The 20,524-nt window shown below is 37.8% G+C and overlaps 1 protein-coding gene across 1 annotated transcript in view; it reads right to left on the reverse strand.

Annotated features, from left to right (window-relative positions):
* The window catches only part of LTN1 (listerin E3 ubiquitin protein ligase 1), a 62,999-nt gene that overhangs the window by 17,576 nt on the left and 24,899 nt on the right, over nucleotides 1-20,524 (reverse strand). Inside the window, exons 12-22 of the mRNA XM_013982552.2 lie at nucleotides 20,086-20,275; nucleotides 19,330-19,569; nucleotides 17,722-17,875; nucleotides 16,569-16,713; nucleotides 15,947-16,133; nucleotides 11,657-11,816; nucleotides 10,316-10,420; nucleotides 7,140-7,282; nucleotides 2,443-2,578; nucleotides 2,097-2,241; nucleotides 517-730 (exon numbers count right to left, since the gene is read on the reverse strand). Coding sequence (XP_013838006.1) covers nucleotides 517-730; nucleotides 2,097-2,241; nucleotides 2,443-2,578; nucleotides 7,140-7,282; nucleotides 10,316-10,420; nucleotides 11,657-11,816; nucleotides 15,947-16,133; nucleotides 16,569-16,713; nucleotides 17,722-17,875; nucleotides 19,330-19,569; nucleotides 20,086-20,275 — 1,819 coding nt within the window. The remainder of the gene's footprint in view (nucleotides 1-516; nucleotides 731-2,096; nucleotides 2,242-2,442; nucleotides 2,579-7,139; nucleotides 7,283-10,315; nucleotides 10,421-11,656; nucleotides 11,817-15,946; nucleotides 16,134-16,568; nucleotides 16,714-17,721; nucleotides 17,876-19,329; nucleotides 19,570-20,085; nucleotides 20,276-20,524) is intronic.

Genomic DNA, 20,524 nt, shown 5'->3' on the forward strand with positions numbered 1-20,524 from the left:
ATTTTTATTTTAATTTTTAATAGTCTTCTTTAATTTTAATAGTCAATAGTCTTCATTTTTCAATTCTTATCCATAAAGCAGAAGCATATATGATGCTTCTGAGGTGCCAAGCTTTCTCTCTGGATCTTTTTTACTATTTTGTACTGTATGACCTAAACAGCCAAAGGATTTTTTCTGGCTTTTATTTTTTTTTAGTTTTATAGCAAGCCATCTTCTTTTTCTTTCTTTCATTCTTTTTTGCTTTTTAGGGCCGCACTTGAGGCATATGGAAGTTCCCAGGCTAGGGTTGACTTGGAGCTACAGCTTCCGGCCTATGCCACAGCATAGCAACGCCAGATCCGAGCTGCATCTGTGACCTACATCACAGCTCACCAGCAACACCAGATCCTTAACCCACTGAGCCAGGCCAGGGATCACATCTGCTTCCTCATGGACACTGTGTCAGATTCTTAACCCACTGAGCCACAACAGGAACTTCCCAACAGGTCATCTCCTATTATTCCTTTTTTTACTTGCCTGTAAAAGTCACCAAAAGAGGTAAAAGCAAACTGTGGATGCCTTGAGAAAAAAATTCTTTCCATTCACTGATTAGATTTACAGGAAGACTGCCAGTGGTATCCGGTGTTGTGGAATCAAAAAAAGCGCTGAGTTCACAGGCCAAATCACAGCTGACACAGGCAAACAGTTGCACAAGTGGAACCGAATACAATGCCTGATTCTCATTTGTTGTCTGAAGAAACAAAAATCAAGTAAGTAAGCAGACTGCTTCTAGAATACTACAAATCAAGGCAATAAAAAGTCCCTTTCGCTTCTCTAAATGTAAAAATAAGAGGCAGTTGAAATGGATAGTCTCAGGAAACATGTATATATTGTACATCAAAAGAACGTTTTTTTCAAAATTAAATATTAGAATCAACTCATTTATTCTGAAATGTTTTTTATTTCTAAAACCATGAAAGGAAATAATTATCAATTGCCATTTAACAAGTTACATACATTAACAACACATTTATAATTTTCTCAGGAGTCCCACCAGTGGGTATTATTAAGTTATTTTATTAATGTTTTTGGCTGCACCTGTGGCATATGGAAGTTCCTGGGCCAGGGATCAAATCTGAGCCGCAGCTGCAACCTAGGCCACAGCTTTGGCAATTCTGAATCTTTAACCCACTACACTAGCTGGGGATCCAACTTGTGCCTCAGCAGAGACCTGAGGCACTGCAAAGACAACATGGATCCTTCACTAAGGATCCATGCACCACATGGAAACTCCTATTAAGTTATTTTAAAATAAGGAAACTGAGGTACGACTAGGTAAAGTTTAATACCCTAAGCCACACAGCTAATAGCAGGTAAAGCAGAGATTCAGACCAATTCAACTCCGACTTGTTGCATCAGAGCCCACAAGAATTACATATCTAGTTGCTCTGGATCATAAAAAGAACACTAATTGCCTCTGAATTTGCTTATTCTTTAATACCCTGCTCTGGCAAAACTGAAACAGTACATTTTAAGAATAATTTAATTAGAAGCAAAAAGACCAAAAAAGCTTGTCATGAAAAGATAAAACCTGAAAGGGCTATGCTGCAAATATTACATTAAAATGAGCTAATGGAGAGAACATTTTAAAAGCAGACAGAAATGCAAACTATTGCATTTGGAGTGGATAAGCAATGAGATCCTGCTGTATAGCACAGAGAACTATATCAAGTCACTTATGATGGAACATGATGGAGGATAATGTGAGAAAAAGAATATATATACATATACATATATGAGACTGGGTCACTTCCTGTACAGTAGAAATTGACAGAACACTGCATACCAACTATAATGGAAAAAATAAAAATCATTAAAAAAAATTTTTTTAAATAAAAAAGAAAAGCAGTCAGCAGATTGGTTACTGGCAGATAGCAAACTACAATCATTTTACTCATCTGTCAAGTAGTAGCTGGTGAAGAATATATCTATAAAGTGTTTAAATGTTTGCAAAGGAGCTAACTGCAATCACAACTTAAAGAAGATTAGTAAAGAGTTCTGGTACACAGATACACATAAAGACCCAACAAGGGTGATGACACATCAGGTTAATTTACCTCCAACCAAGCCAACATGGAGCACATGATAAAGTCCCATTCACTCTCTGCCAAAGGAGATGAGCAGTATTTCAGAAACAGGGATAGGAATCGGATTATTTCTATATTTACACCCAGTATCTCTGGGCTTACTTCTGACAGATTACTGAGATAAAGACAAAAACAAAACAAAATATTGAAAAATTATATACACATTCAACTAGAAAAACGTAAATCTTATATAGTTATAATAGACTGACTTAAATGTCCACTATCCTATTATTCTACGAAATTGTGACCTTAAGATATATAATCTGAGTCCATATCATAGAGAGAGAGGAAAATATAGTATAAAAAGATTACCTACCAACTGAAAAGAAAAATATCCTCATGGTCTTTCTTCCAGGTTATCAGAATTTTTAATATACCATGTAATAGTTCTCCATCATCTATGCTTTTAGTTTGCAGACACGAATTGAAAATGGCAAGATGTCCAAAACCTCCTAAAGAAAAATTTTTAATTAAAAAAAATTGTTTAATCATACTCTACTATAAAAAAGAAAATCTACTCTGACATAGGTTAAAAACTTCAAAAGTGTCTGGGCTGGAGTTCCTGCTGTGGCACAGTGGGTTAAGGATATGGTGTCGTCTCTGTGGCATCACAGGTTTGATCCCTGGTCCAGGGACTTCCATATGCCCCAGGGGCGGCCAAAAAAAGAAAAAAAAAAAAGTCCAGGTTAAGGACTCTAAAAATTAGGGCTTATATGAAAGAGTCGACAAATAAGCTTCTAAGCTCCACAGGGCACGGACCCTTTCTCACATGGATGCAGCACTCAGGACAGCACAGAAAAGAAAGTGTGGGGGTGGAGGTGGGGGAGGGGAGTGAAAGATACTGTGCATTAAACTAACCTGTGCTGTTTTTTTGTCTTAAGCATAGGACTCATTAAGCATGTTCACCTCTCAAAAAACAAACAAAACCCTAACTAGAGTGCAAAGTTAAATAAAATAGAACATACTGTTTCAAAATTCATTCAATAAGCATCTACTATGTGGATTCCCTCCTCTTCGGAATCCCTGTCCCCCCTTATGCTTCAGCTCTCAGCTCTGAAATTCCTTCCACTCTGCCTCCTCTCTGAAATTCCCAAGTATAAAAAATATGCCCCTCCTCACTTCTCTAATATAACTTGTTCATTGCCTTTATAACACTAATGTTTGTTTAGTTATTATCTCAATTAGAAAGTATGCCCGCCTAGCACAATGTCTGAGTTACAGATGTTGATTTTGACTGACTAAATCAAGAATAAATGAGTGAATACAAGCACCGCTAGATGCCAGGGAGAGAAAGCTGAGTAAGATTCTGTCCCCGAAGGAACTCATCTAGCGCTACTGGCAGACTTAAAAACAAATTAGAATACAATATGGACAAAACTGAGAGTCCAGGACAGGAATCTAGACTGAGTCAGAAAAGGCTTCCCAAAGCTGATGTTCTAACTGGTATTTATCAAAAGATAAATAAAAGTCTGCAAGAGTAGAAAAAGGATACTTCAAGGAGTGTGAAGGCACAAAGGTATAAGAAAGTATAGAATGTTCAAAATTCATGAGAATTTAGCATGGCCAGGGTCCCAGGAGGAAGCAAAAGAGGTAAAAATAGGGAAATCAGATGCAATTATAATTAAAAGTGTCTTATCAGCCAAACTATAGGTTTTTTTTTTTTTTTTTTTTTTTTTTTTTTGTTGTTTTTTTCCTATATTCAGCTTGAATCAGACTTAGCCACGGCCTACGCCAGAGCCACAGCAACGCGGGATCCGAGCCGCATCTGCAACCTACACCACAGCTCACGGCAACGCCAGATCGTTAACCCACTGAGCAAGGGCAGGACCTAACCCGCAACCTCATGGTTCCTAGTCGGATTCGTTAACCACTGCGCCACGACGGGAACTCCAGGACTTAGATTTTTTTATCGGGTAGGCAAAAGGGAACCAAGGAAGAAAGCAAAAATAAATAAAAATTTAAAAAATAATAATGTAGAGGAAGAATTTTTTTTCTACTTAATCTTCCTGAAGATTAAGGAATAAATAAAAGAGGCCCAAGTTTAATCAGAAACAATTGATTTTCTGATAACTAAACTATATTTGTTAGTTCATTTTCTTTCATCACTTTGGCTAGAAGAGCAAAATTGATTGTCAAATTCCCAAAATGTCCTCCTCTTCCTGGTGGCCTCTATATGGCTGGGTACTTCTGGTCTCTGTGAGCAGCACGCTGTTGTGTGAACTGCAGCCCTGTCTCCTGCCCCTTCGCTCAACACCCTCCTCCTCCAGTTACAACCTATGCTGGAGGAATCACCTGCACTCCCACGGGGTAACCCTCTCTTCCATGCAGTCAGTTCAACTGCATCCCTGCTGTTCCAGGACTGCAAATCCCAACCAAATCCCATAGTTTAATGATGTAAAGTAAAATCAACAGTAAAGTTTATGCCACATAAAATTTATTTTTGACATTGGCTGCCCTTCATGTTATCAAAGCAATTATTTTTTATTATGTTTGTTTATGGACATATTCTTCTTCCACGATTTCAAACTTTCACTACTTTCTTCTTAAAATCTACAATCTAGTTCCCACTTACTAAGTGACCAAAGAGACTTGAGGACATGAAGTTCCCAACAACCTTTATATCCACATCTATACCCAACATACAACTTCTCCTTATCCTGTGTCTACCTACACATGGTTGATAACTTTTTTTCCTTTTTCATTTTAGGGCCGCACCCATGGCATATGGAAGTTCCCAGGCTAGGGGACAAATCGGAGCTGCAGCTGCCAGCATACGCCACAGCCAAGCAACCTGGGATCCAAGCAACCTACACCACATCTCAAGGCAACGCCAGATTTTTAACACACTGGGCAAAGCCAGGGATCAAATCTGCTGATCCATGACGGGAACTCCATCTGTACCCAGCCTATACTGTCTCCTTATCTTGCCTCTACCTACACATGGTTGATTTCTTCTAACTGCTCTTTTTTTTTTTTTGGCTGCACCCACAGCATGTGGAAGTTCCCACACTAGGGATCAAGCCCATGCCACAGTAGCCACCTGAGCCTCTCCAGTGGCACAACAGATCTTTAATTCACAGCACCGTAAGAGAATTCCTCTTCTAATTGCTCTCGATCCCATGCTACATGCACCCCATCATCTTCTAAGTGGGAATTGCTGCAATTATTCCATCTCTATTTTCTATTCCTCTTCTCCCCCATAACCTATACCCCCCTTTGGCCTTGTGTTCGCCTCCAGCTTTCACCTCTTTATACATCCCCTTCCACCAAACACTTAGAACAGACTAACTGCCCCCACTTTCTCACCACTGTTCATTCCAACAATGCCAAAGCTAATGGATACTTTTCAGTATTTTAACTGACCTGTGGCATTTAACAGGTGATGAATATTAACCCAACTCTCCTTTGCTTCTCTTTTCTTTCTCTTCAGTGCTTATTCTCAGGTGTCCCTCCACCCACATACCCCCTTAAATCTATGAGCTGGTGTTCCCTTGATATTTTTTACACTCTTCACTCTCCCTAAATAAACTCCTCATTTATAGATTAGACAGCAAACTACATGACATGGACTTTGAAAGCAGTATTTCCACCTAGCCAATAGCCTATTGCTTATTGACAATCTCCATTTGAAGAGTTATTCCATATCCACCTAATCTCAATCTAATCTGTCTAAAACTTAACATCAGCTCCCTGTATACTCCTTCCCCATCGTCCTCTCAACCCTCAAGTCTCCTAAAGGGTTTCTGCAGGGCCTGATGGTACTTTCATCTACCCATTCCAGAAATATAATCACAGAGCCTCATCAATTCTATTTCCTACCTCTTCCATTTCCATCTCCTTTCTTTCACCTGTGCCCCGATTCGAGCTCCCTATCTTTCATTATGATTCTTCCACCAGCTCCCTATCTGGTTTCTACCCCCCATCTCTCTTCTCTCACATTTACCCTTCACACAGTTGTCAAAGTAATATTTCTAATAGAGATGTGACAATCTTACTACTCTCCCACCTAATTTGAGCCAATAGCTCCCTACCTCCAACAGCTTAAAGCTCAAACTCCTTAACCTCCAAAACTAGGCCTTTATATCTGTTTCCTACTATTTTTCAAAATCAACATTCTTGAGCACCCTAACACCCTTTGTCCCAACTTTCTACCTTAAATGCCAACCGAAATGAACAATCTGCACTCTGCTATGTTTCTAATGTACCTGGAATGCCCTTCCCCAACTATGTCCACATGGAAAACTACCCTTCATCACTCAGTTGAACTATTTCTCTTTGCGAAATCGCCACTGATATCTCAAAGCAAAGTGGAAAACTCCTTTTCTGCCACTTTAACACACATGACATCTTTTTTGCTACATCAGTTATCTTGTAACTTTCTACCTGTTTTCTCTACAAAAGGAACTGCCACTAGCCAGGGCTCAATAAATGCCTGTTAAATTAATAAACAAATGAACTAAAAGGGTACAGAATGTCCAAAAAGTTTAAAATATAACAAAAGCCATTCCCTCTTCTGTCTTTGTTCAATCACTGGTTGATGAGGGAGAAATGATGCATAGTTAAAAAAGCTATATAGAGAGAAGATGGTTAGAGGATAACTGTGGTTGTAAAACTTTCCTCAAGGCTGTAGCATTCCTCGGAAAAAAAAAAAAAAAAAAGTTCCCTGGTGGCTTAGCAAATTAAGGACCTGGTGCTATCATTGCTGTGGCTTGGATCACTGCTGTGGTGCAGGTTGGATCCCTGGCCCAGGAACTTCTGCGTACCAGAGGCATGCCCCCCCGCCCCAAAAAAACCCCACAACACTGTAGCATTTCTGTACTACAAAATGATAATAGCTACTCTCCAATGACACTCATTCTATTGAGTCTACTTATTACGTAGCAATAGGTACAAATTAAGAAAAAAAATCAGCTATAATTCATCTCTGCTCAATTGGACTTCGACACTAAGAAGCACCTATTTCATCTCAAATAACAATTAAATTAATGAAATATTTATTACCAAGCAACTAACCATTAATACTGCAAACATCTTCCTTGGTCCAAGCCAAAAGGGCAGGTATACATTGAGCAATGAATTCTTTCTTGTCTTCTTTTGGCAAAAATGGACAGAGACTCTGAATGGTATGCATATTACCTTCTGTTAGTGGGAAAAAACTGTTTAAAGAAAAAAAAAGGTAAGAATACTTATCTTAAATATTCAGTTATTTCAGAAAATTACTTTTACTCATACTATTCAACACGACTAATATTTCCACTAAATAACTACATAGAAAAAAAATAAAAGCAATAAAAAGAGATTGACACTTGCTAATTCTGAATCATGAGACTGCAGATAATTTTTTGCTGTTTCTTTCTCTTTTTAATGTTCCTAATTTGTAAAATAAGCATACATAACTTCCCCCATGTATGATTTTTTAAAATTATACAAACAATACATGATTACCCTCTGTTTAAGAGTCAAGTGATTCAGGAGGCCAGCCGCACGATGAAAAATGCACAATGAATAATGCGTCTGACGATGGATCAGAAGAGTCAACTGATTCAAATTAAAGAGCACCAGTCGCATGTCCTTTGTATGAACCGATAGCCCCCTATATGTGCATGTACGTATAGTTGGGTTTTATTTACCTAAGTTTTGTATTATTTGCCACTTACATACTCTGTACATCGCTTTACATCAGAATATCGGTGTGAAGTAGTCTTTCTATATTAAAGCTGCATAACCAAATTGAAAGCAAAACCAAAAATATTCCATATTATCATCATTTAACTATTTCTCTATTAGCGACCATTTAGTCCCCCCGCCCCAATTTTTCCTCTTACAAATAATTCTGTAATAAATGTCCTTGAGCAGAGACTAGTCTGCATACATGCAAATATCTCTTTAGGCTAGATTCCTGGAATCAGAACTGCAAAAAATCAAAGGATTTGAATGTATTATATTTTGATAATCTCAAACTGCTTTTCAAAAAAGTATAGCCAATTTACACTTTCATCGAAAATGTACAAATTTGATTGTTTTGCTGTACTGTTAATCAATTTTTAAATTCCTGGCAATATGGTAGATACAATTTTCTACTTTTAATTTATATTTCTGTCATCATTAATAAGGCAAATCCTTTCATATTTCACACTTCACAAATGAAATCTCCTTATATGACTATTTCATCTATGAATTATTTGTTCAAGTCCTAGGTACATTCTTCAATTTGAATAGTTTTACTAACAGAAGCTATGTACATATTATGGATATTACTTATTAATTTACAAATATTTTCTTCCATTTTGCCATCTGCCCTTTACCTTTTGCTTAATGTATTTTTATCATACAGAAATTTTCAACACAACACTGTAAATCAATTATATTTCAACAAAATTTTTAAAAATGAAAAAAGTTTTTTTCTTTTTAAATTGCAGTATAACATACATCATATAAAATTTATTATATTACCTTTTTCTTCTTTTTCTTTTTTTTCCTTTCTTTTTTGGCAGCCCCTGCAGCATATGGAAGTTCCCAGGCTAGGAAGTGAATCCTAGCCATAGCTGTGACCTACGCCATGGCGGCAGCAATACCAGATCTTTAACCCACTGTGCCAGGCTAGGGATGGACCCCACGCTTTCAGAAATGATCATTAACTCACTGGGCCACAGTGGAAACTCCTACAGTTACCATTTTTAAGTGTATAGTTCAGTAGTTTTAACTTCATTCACATTGTGGTGCCACCAATCTCCAGAACTTTCTCATTTCACAAAATTGAAACTCTACCCATTACATAACAACGGGCCATCTTCCTGCCCTCACCCTTGACGATTTACTTTCTGTCTCAATGAATTTGACTATGCTAGGTATCTCATATAAGTGGAATCGTACAGTATTTATCTTTTTGTGACTGGTTTACTTCACTTAGCATAATGTCCTCAAAATTCATCTCTTTTCTAGCATACCAAAATTTCCTTCATTTTTAAGGCAGAATAATATTGTATGTATATACCACATTTTTGTTTACTTATTCATCTGTCGATGGGCACCAAGGTTTTTGTTTTTATAAAATAAGATTATCTATCTTTTCTTTAATGGACTCTGGGTTTTGTGCTTTGCTTAAGATCTCTCTCATGCAAAGATTATACAGAGTCTCTTATTTTCCCCTAATACTTTTACAGATCTGTTCTTTTCATTTACTTTTCATCTGGACTTTGCTTTTACATGTAATGCAATGGAGTAGATCTCACAATTTTTTTCAAACACATCCAATTTTCCTAACATCATTTACCATCGACTCCTCCCACTATTTGAAAGAGTACTTGTATCAAAAACTAAACTTTCTGGAGTTCCCACCGTGGCTCAGCAGTCAACGAACCTGACTAATATCCATGAGGATTCGGGTTTGATCCCTGGCCTTGCTCAGTGGGTTAAGGATCCAGCGTTACTGTGAACTGTGATGTAGGTCACAGACATGGCTCGGATCCCGTGTCGCTGTGGCTGTGGTGTAGGCTGGCGGCTACAGCTCTGACTGGATCCCTAGCCTGGGAACCTCCATATGCCACAGGTGAGGCCCTAAAAAAGACAAACAAAACAAAACAAAACAAAAAAACTAAACTTTCATGGACGTTCCCTTGTGGCACAGTGGGTTAAGGATCCGGCATTGTCACTGCAGTGTCTCAGGTCAGTGCTGCAGTGAGGGTTCAATCCCTGTAGTGGGCATTTCCACATGCCACAGGCGTAGTCAAAACAAAACAAAACACAAAACCCCAACAAACCACATTTATTGCATTTTTAGAGTATATTTCAATCGGATGATCCCTATTTAGGAGAAGATTAAATAACATTTCCTGCCACTTCCATATAGCAAATAATGGAAGAAGCATGTTAGTGAGGAGGAAAAAAATAGATTCCAGAGAGATCTCTGGGGAAAAGAGAGTAAGTTTATGAAATGCAAATTGTTTAAAGCAAGCATACAATTCCACAACAAATGTTTTAAGATTAAAATGCTTATTTAAAAAAGCACTGTGTCCTCAACCTAAAATAAATGCAATTGTTTTATACTCTCTAAATCTCATTTTCTTTAATTTAATTTCCTCAGATTTCCTAACCTTGTTTTCTTGATTCCTTAGAGAATGTTAGTTTGGGGCTGCCAAAGTGACCAATCATAATAAATTTCAAAGTAAAAATATTTTAAATGAGAATACCCTTCTTTTCTCCTATAGTGCCGTTTTACTTCATCAGATGAAACACTTCGGGAAAGGATCAACTTAGCAATAATAAGAGACCAAAGGGTGCCATTTTCCCTGGATCTAAAAATGGAAAAAAAAAGAATCTGTTTGGAAAGTGTACTTAAGATTCTTAAGATTTTTAAACACTGTTTACACCTAGATTCCTTTTACAGAACAAAATAAAACACCTTGTGAGGATAAGAATTCAGACTCTTGCACCTAAACAACGGCTGTTACCAAAAGGAATGGGAACATAGGCTTCTGACACTCCTTTACCACTGGTTCTAAGTTCTCACCCCAAGGAAATCCCAAAGCCCCTCAAGTCCCAACAAGGGAGAGGACCTTAAAGATTAGGCTTTAGGACCAAAGGTGAGGGGGTATATCCCGGACGACACCTAGGGCCGTTGAAGGTGAGGAACCAAGGAGGTATTAATGTATTAGTATCTGCTGAGGAAAGTTTGAGTGTCTAGTATGTGGAATAGGATTGGAGAGGAAGACCTGTTCACCTGGGGCCTCTGATACTGCAAAGCAAATGAAAAATACTATAGGCCAAAGAAAAATTATTAATGAGGAGAACCCAACACAGTACTTTCAACAAGCTAAACATCTAACTGCTGTAATCTTTACAACTCTGTTTTCATACCTAGTTCCTCATCAAAGAGAGTTTTGTGGTTATGATATTAAGACACATCTGCAAAGACATGCAAGGAAAAAGGGAGAAAGAATAGTGGAAGGATGGGCCATATATGACAAATGAAAACAATTTCTACAGGGTTCAGTTTCCTTCTTTGTCATCTGTCCCTTGGTATTTAAGGATTTAGTAACACAGGCAAACTCCAAATACCTCCCCAGAGGAGTAAACTGAGTACTTAGTATCCACAAAGTATTTATCCTTAAGAATTGACCAAAAAAATAAATAAATAAATACATAAGAGTTCCTGTCTTGGCAAAGTGGAAATGAATCTGACTAGGAGCCATGAGGTTGTGGGTTCAATCCCTGGCCTCACTCAGTGGGTTAAGGATCTGTGAGCTGTGGTGTAGGTCACACATGCGGCTCGGATCTGACATTGCTGTGGCTCTGGCGTAGGCCAGCAGCAACATCTCCCATTAAACCCCTAGCCTAGGAACCTCCACATGCCGCGGGTGTGCCCCTAAAAAGACAAAAGACAAAAAAATTTTAAAAATTAAAAAAGAATTGGGATCAATCTAGATCAACCCTCTCATTCAAAGATTAGCATGAAGCCTGTTTACGTTTTATAGACACAGAGCCATAAACTAGCAAAACAGTTGTAAAAAATTGGAAAGTGATATTCTTACCTGTTAAATAACAGCTGTAAAAGGCCAGAAGTATTACCAAGTCCACATAAGTTATCATATGTAATGTTCATTTTTTGAAGCATTTCACAAAATCCAGTTAGAAAAATAGGTGGATTGTCTAATTCTTCATACCACTGCAATGAATAGAGCAGTTCTGCAACTAAGAGAATGGACAACACACTGTCAAATGCACTTTGTGAACAGACCTTTCAACTGTTTTCACTTCTCTGCCCCATTTTTAACATTGCTGTGCTCGCTAATTTCAAAATATCTATGAACTGATGTTCAACGATAATGAAAATAGAGGATATCCGGCACAAACCTTACTTGATCCCTTTTCTGATGAGTTAAGAATGTGATAGGGACCTCAGTTACCAGACACACTGACAGAATCTTTGTACTATTTTTGCTCCAAACGATATGAAGTTGCATCCAGGATAAACAACTATGTGATCCAAGACCTGAGGAGTTCGAGCTACTGTGTTAAGAAATGGGAGACAGAGTGCTATAGCAAACATGGCATGGGGCTCAGAACAGACTAGTCTGGATTCAAATGAGCTGTACACATATCAGCTAGGATCCTACAAATCTACCTCACAGGATACTGCGAGAATTAAATGACAAAAGTTTCACAAAATCTGGCATATCACAGATTTTTAATACATAATTAGAACTCTCTTTTATACAGCAAGGTATAAATTTTGGAGTCGTAAGACTTGTAACCTGGTTCAAAATCTAATTCCATCCCTTGCAAGCTCCAGATAAGGAAAACAGGACTCTCCGTGTGGCTCACAGCATAACCATCCGGCGTTGCTTCTACAGATAAGAAAAACAATAATATCTAACTGATAGAGTGCATGAGAAGATTAAATATCAAATATAGTAATGTTGTTAGTTTGTAATTTGTAACGCAATGAATAAAAATAAATTGCTACAAAATTTATTACTCTAATTTCCAGTTCTGTTTTTGGACAGATTCACTCTATGAGTAAACGGCACTGCAGGCTAGTCTCCTTGATCTCAACTACAAGTGCAGCTGGCTCACCCTAATAGGTGTTCCAGCTTTCTTTTACAGACCACATAATCTCCTCTGCAAGTAACTATACTCAGTTGAGAGCTCACAATCAAGACGGACACAGGAATCACGCAGGTCCTCCACCTTTCATACCATTCTACACAGGCCACACTCCTTCCTACGTGTCTGCATCGTTACCACAGGAAGCTTCTTAATCGTCTTCAAACTCAGGCCTTGAAACTCCACTTGATAGGAGAAAATGACAGGCCCACACAATGGGAGAATGATTCAAAAATTAACCAAAAATTCAGAATCCCCGGAGTTCCCGTTGTGGCTCAGTGGTTAACGAATCCGACTGGGAACCATGAGGTTTTGGGTTCAATCCCTGGCCTCGCTCAGTGGGTTAAGGATCCGGCATTGCCATGAGCTGCAGTGTAGGTCACAGACAAGGCTCAGATCCTGTGTTGCTGTGGCTCTGGTATAGGCTGGCAGTTACAGCTCCAATTAGACCCCTAGACTGGGAACCTCCATATGCCGTGGCTGTGGCCCTAGAAAAGGCGAAAAAAAAACCAAAAAAAAAAAAAAAAAAAAAAATTCAGATTCCCTGATGAAACAGAAGACTAACTTAACTGGTTTCTTTAGGGTTATATGTCACAGGATCTGCTTGACATTGACGTCATGCCAGTTTAAGTAACTGATCTGCTCTACTGCTAACAAGATCATAGCAAGATTTTAGTATACTTCACTCGAGTGCAATTTAACATTCGTCTCTTAAGTGCCCTCAAGTTTCTCATCACTAAAATAATGAAAAGGAGCTAAAGGTTCCCGATTTTTTTTAAAGATTTAAACTGCAGTATGATCTTACCCTAAGCAATCTACAGATGAAATGTGATCTCTGTCAAATTACCAATGACATTTTCAAGTAACTAGAACAAATAATCCTAAAATTTACATGGAACCACAAAAGACCTAGAATTGCCAAAGTAATCCAGAGGAAGAACAACAAAGCTGGAGACACTGCCCTCCCAGACTTCATATACCACAAAGCTATAGCAATCAAAATAGTATTGTATTGGTACAAAAACAGACATATGTATCAATGGAAAAGGACACAGAGACCAGAAATAAACCCACACATCTATGGTCAATTAATCTTTGACAAAGAAGGCAAGAACACACAATGGGGAAAAGACAGTCTCTTCAGCAAGTGGTGCTGGGAAAATTGGACAGCCGCATGTAATTCAATGAAGTTAGAACATATGCTCAACATGCACAAAAATAAACTCAAAATGACTTGAAGACTTAAATATAAGACATGACACCACAAAACTCCTAGAAGAGATCATAAGGCAAAACATTCCTTGACATAAACTGTACCAATACTCTCTTAGGTCAGTCTCCTAAGGCAACAGAAATAAAAACAGGAGTTCCCACTATGGCTAAGCACTAAACGAACCTGACTAGTAACCATGAGGACATGGGTTTGATCCCTGGCCTTCCTCAGTGGGTTAAGGGTCTGGCGTTGCTGTAAGCTGTGCTCCAGGTCACAGACTTGGCTCAGATCCCGCATTGCTGTGGCTGTGGCGTAGGCTCCAGCTGCAGCTCCAATTTGACCTCTAACCTGGGAACTTCCATATGCTGCAGGTGTGGCCCTAAAACAAAAACAAAAACAAAAACAAATAGGACCTAATCAAACTTATAAGCTTTTGCACAGCAAAGGAAACCATAAGGAAAATGAAAAAATAACCTACAGAATGGGAGAAAATATTTGCAAGTGATGCAACCAACAGGGGCTTAATTTCCAAAACATACAAACAGCTCATACAATTCAATAAAAAAAAAAAAAAAGTCAGAAGACCTAAATAGACATATCTCAAAAGATGGCCAAGAGGCACATGAAAAGATGCTTATCATTGCTAATTCTTAGAAAAATGGAAATCAAAATTACAATGAGGTACCACCACACACCAGGTCATAATGGTCATCATTAAAAAGTCTACAAATAACAAATGATGAAGAGAATGTGAAGAAAAGGGAACCTTCCTACATTATTGGTGGGAATGTAAACTGGAGCAGCCACTATGGAAAATAATGCGGATGTTACTCAAAAAAATAATATAGAACTACCACATGATTCAGCAATCCACTCTTGGGCCTATACCCAGACAAAACTATAATTCAAAAAGATACATGCACCCCTGTGTTCATAGCAGCACTATTTACAATACCCAAAACATGGAAGCATCTTAAATGTCCACTGACAGATAAAGAAGATGTGCACATATATACAATGGAATATTACTCAGCCATGAGAAAGAACAAAATAATGCCATTTGTGGCAACATGGATGACCTAGAGATCATCATACTAAGTGAAATAAGTCAGAAAGACAAATACCATGTTATCACTTATATGTAGAATCTAAAATATGGCACAAATGAACCTATCTACAGAATAGAAATGGACTCACACACATGGAAAACATTTACGGTTGCCAAGGAAGGGGTGGAAGGAGTGGGATGGATTGGGAGTTTGGGTTTAGCAGATGCAAACCATTACTTTTACAATAGATAAGCAATGAGGTACTGCTGTATAATACAGAAAAATATCCAATCACTTGTGACAGAACATGATAGAAGATAATATGAGAAAAAGATGTATATGTATATATATATATGTATATATATATATATACACACATATATATATATATAAAACTGGGTCGCTTTGCTGTACAACAGAAATTGACAGAACATTGTAAATCAACTACACTTTAATTAAAAAACTAAAAAAGAAAACCCAACAATAAATAAAGAAGTTCCTCAACCTACCACAGCAGGTTAAGGATCTAGTATCGTCTCTGTGATGGCATGGGCTAGATCCCCGGCCCGGCACAGTGTGTTAAGGATCTGGCGTTGCCCCAGCTGTGGTGTAGGCTGCAACTGCAGCTCTGATTCAGTCCCTGACCCAGGAACTTCCATGTGCTGTGGCTGAGGCCAAAAATATATAATAAATACATATATACATAGGGAGTTTCCTGGAGCTCAGCAGGTTAAGGATCCATTGTTGCCATTGCTGTGGCCTGGGTCACTGTTATGGCATGGATTCAATCCCTGGCCTGGGAATTTCCACATGCTGCAAGTGCCGCCAAAAATTTAAATTTAAATTTAAAAAATTTAAATAAATAAATTGTAGTACAATCAAAATTACTTCGAAATTTCATTATAATTAATCCAACATTACATGTACATTCCTGAATGCTCACATATACTTACTTATTTTCTCAAGCTCATTATTCTCTAGAACTATTTCCTTTTTCAGTGCAACTAATATCATTTTGCTTAATAACGCTGAAGTACACAAATGGCTGGGAAGTTTCTTTGTATTTTGTTCTTCAAAATCAGTTTTGAAACACTCATAATTCAAACTCAGTCTTCCTTCTAAAAGAGGTCGATGCAACCACTGTAAAAAACACATTAATTATACACAAAACCATTCAATAGTTTAAATTATTTTCTACCTATGCAATTAAAACAGGGAACAAAAATACATTATTAGAATATCTTCAAAATGTTAACTTCAAAAATGAAGCTATTGCTAGGTTATTAGTAAAATCACAGAGGCCTAGAAGTTAGGTTTCTACAAAGGAAATCATCGACATTGGGACTCCTTCAAGGCAGAAGTAAGTCTTATGCACCTTATACCATGGCGACTGCCAAGTTCAACTGCTGACGTGCAAAGAGCAAACATCCAATATATGAGCATTTAAAGGCAGAAAGGCAAAGTAAGATATTCATTTCATTTACTTTTCTTTCCCCCAGAATAAAATTAAAATATTTAAGCGTGGATGAAATCCAAACTTGGAATAAAATAAGCACTCTACAATCTCAAACATACCTGCATAGGGAGAGACTGCCTCATCTTTTCCCATTCACTGTTGTCTGGCATTACACTTCCAATATAAACTCTGAGAAGATAAGTATCTTCACTCTCTAAAAGCGCATTGAGCAAATCATCAACAGCAGACAAGAGGACCTGAAGACTGGGAAAAATGCAAAGAACTTAACTGCTGTAGTTAATGCTATGACCAATATGAAGGCCCTGTTTCACATTAAATACACTATGGCAGTTAACTGCTTACCTGAACAAAAAGACAAATAAAAATAAAGCAAATTTGTACCTTCCCCCCTCCAATATACACACAATCAAAAAGGGGATTTAATCCAACATTTCTTTTTTTTTTCTTTTTGCCTTTTCTAGGGCCGCTCCCGCGGCATATGGAGGTTCCCAGACTAGGGGTCTAATCGGAGCTGAAGCTAGCTGCCAGCCTATGCCACAGCCACAGCAGCTCAGGATTCGAGCTACATCTGCAACCTACACCACAGCTCTCGGCGGATCCTTAACCCACTCAGCAAGGCCAGGGATCGAACCTGCAACCTCATGGTTCCTAGTCGTAATCCAACATTTCTAATTTGAAATTGACTGCTGCTTCTATTTCAGAGGAAGGGGACATGACCTATTTCAGATCAGATATTTCTGAAATATAGCTACTTTATTCCGTGAAAAGAACATAATGATCAGAAAAAGATTTAACCCAACCCCAGTAGCAGGGGATGCATTCTCTTCATTTTCATTTTTATATGTGGATTTACATATGAGATGTGAAATACATTTACAATTTAACCCCTTACAGCAGTGGCTACCAGACCCCCTCCCCCTAAATAAAACAGTGAAGAACAACCATTGTCTGTGGTGGCCATGAGAGGCTTATGGTTATAATCCCCAGTGGCCTAAGACACAGTAGATAGCATCACCATCACATCACCGACCATAAATCAGAAGTCACGCAGATACGCTAAAACAAATCATTCTTCAATTAACTGAGTTTAAATGGATGATCATTAAAACAAATCCCTTTTGGAAAGAAATCTGTTTGGACCTCCTTTTAGAGTCCTGTAGATTTCTTACATAAGTCATTTTTCAGTACTCAAAATAATCGCAGAATATTATTTAAGGACAACTCTGCAGCTGAGCACACAAAAAAGGTTACCTTGTGATATCCAAAGATGAAGATTGAACTTGGTTCTTCAGCCACTGAGCAGATAAACGTAAGAAGGTACTCTGTTTGTATGTGTCGCCAGTTTGATGGACCAATAAATTCACACCAGAGAGCCAAGTATTTTTCAGTTTACAGATAAGAAAGTCTAAAATCAAGATGTCAACACTAATTTGTAATCTCTCTGAAGTTACTATAATCAGCACAAAATGTGTGAAAGAACACACTACAGATCTGAGATTTTTAAGGTACCATTAACAAAACATAAAATTACTATTCAGTTGTCAAATCAAAATAGCTATATCATAAACATGCAATAATGCAAGCTATCTCACGCCATACAACTATAACAATTTTATTTATCTATTCATTTATTTTTGCTTTTCAGGGCCACACCTGTGGCATATGCAAGTTTCCAGGCTTGGGGGTCCAATCCAAGCTGCAGCTGCCAGCCTATGCCATAGCCACAGCCACAAAGATCAAAGCAGCATCTGCAACCTACACCACAGCTCACGGCAATGCCGGATCCTTAACCCACTGAGTGAGGCCAGGGATCCAGCGTGGCTATGGCTCGGATCCAGCATGGCTGTGGCTGTGTTGTAGGCCGACAGCTACAGCTCTGATTCGATCCCTAGCATGGGACCTCCATATGCCACGGGTATGGCCCTAAAAAGAGAAAAAAACAGTAATAATAATAAAATAAAATAAAATGGTAAGATTTTTTTAAGTTAGCTCTTTTTCTGCTCTGAATTTATTTATGAGTGTTATCCCTTTGGAGATATGAAAAATATTATCCTTTTTCAAACAATGAAGTTAGTATTAAAGAAAGAGTTGGGCAGAAGGGCTCTCCATTGATAGTATTTTTTTTTATACTCCTTTCATAAATAAGTCTGAATTAATACATAAAACAGGAATATAGTCCTTAAAAAGGCAATCTCAATTTCATCTTAATATACACCAGGATTGAAAGTTTTAACTATAAAAGGAGATACTAATTTCCCCTTTTATGAATATGGAAATGAATATATATCAAGAAAGGAAGCAACTCAGAGTTCCTATCGTGGCTAAGCCAAAATGCATCTGACTAGTATCCCAAGAGGTCACAGGTTCAATCCCTGGCCTTGCTCAGCGGGTTAAGGATCTGGCATTACCATGAGTTGCGGTGCAGATTGCAAATGTGGCTCGGATCCCATGTTGCTGTGGCGTAGGCTGGGAGCTGTATCTCCGATTCAACGTCTAGCCTGGGAACCTCCAGTGCTGCAGGTGTGGCCCTAAAAAGCCCCCCTCCCCCAAAAAAAAGAAAAAGAAAAAAGAAAGGAAGCAACTTGCCAGAGCTATTGAAGGGGTTAAGATTCTAATTCATCTATCATGGCTCCTTCCAAAACTGTTTCCTTGATATCAGACAAGAACTTTGGACATAATGTCCACATACATTTTTAACTTGGTTTCTAAAGCTGAAAGAGTTTAAAATTTGTAGCCCTTTACTCAAAATGCTTTCAACTTTCAAATACATTATGATTCAATTAATAAAGCCTGGGCACTTACACTATGAAGGTCAGAGCCGGAGATTCCCAACAAAACATTTGAGCAGTAGGCTATTACCTGGCAAATGTGTTTTTTCTTTGCTCTCAGCACATAACTGAAAGAGAGTTAATAATAAATCTTCAGAGGATGACATTAGCAAGCATCCTTTTGCTGAGCTGAAATAGTTATAGGCCACATCACAGATAAAAGACACTGATGAGTCATTATTTTCAGCTTCTGACAATTTCTTTGCTTTGGATAAAGTTTCATGAAGTTTAACAATAATTCTTTCAACATATACTTCTCCAATCAAGTAATCTAGAGAAAAAAATTCAAACAGACAAAATATAAAAAATATTAACAATGCATTTCCTTTTTTTCAAAAAATATTTAAAAATATTTTTTTAAACACTTAATATTTCACGGTGGGTTAACATTCCATCGTGGTCTCCCCACACGTTTAAAAAAAAAAAAAAGTGTTTATGTATTGGACAAAAGAAAATCACATTAACAAATTAGTCTGTTCTCTCAGGCATAAAAAGCCCTCATACAAAAAAGCAGTTTTAAATGAAAAAGCAAAGTTTGACAAAATCAAAGTCAGCAGCTAAATTCAAAACCCATTAAAATATAATGCTAATATAGTATTAAATATCTTCCAGTTCATGTTACAAAGATTTATAAACATTTACAGTGCTTACAAAAGTAAGATATTTGAATGAACTAAGTCTAGTTGTTCTCAGCTAATACTATGCACACTGAGGAGCAAAGAATCCCCACAAAAGGTGAAGAAGTCGCTCCCTCCCTACTTAAAAACAAGAACATATTTTTACCTACCATTTTTAACATGTTGGGATAATACCAAGCTTAAGAGAGTCCATCTTTCTGAGAAGCAAGGTTCAGAGGATACCGTGGGTTCCAAGTCCTTATTACAAAGATGATCTGCCAAGGTTACCAATTTCTCTCCAAGGATATCTCCTTTTAGCCAAGAAGTTACTAACGCATGTTTATCTGCACTAGAACATGCCTAAAACCATAGAATTAAAACAAAGATTAGAAGATCAAAAAAGTGTAACTGTCCCAAATATTACCTGTACCATATTATCTCCCTTCACTATCATGGTCCCAACATTATCCCCCACTCCTCCTCCTCAAGTTCTGAGAAGGCTGGTATCTTCCCTAATCCCTATTAAGCCTTGCTTACATACATTTCCACGCTTTGTTCATGCTATCTTCCCAACCAGAAACATTCCCTCTTCTTTATTTATCAAAATCA

The sequence above is a fragment of the Sus scrofa genome, chromosome 13 (assembly GCF_000003025.6).
Source record: "Sus scrofa isolate TJ Tabasco breed Duroc chromosome 13, Sscrofa11.1, whole genome shotgun sequence".
Taxonomy (NCBI): Eukaryota; Metazoa; Chordata; class Mammalia; order Artiodactyla; family Suidae; genus Sus; species Sus scrofa.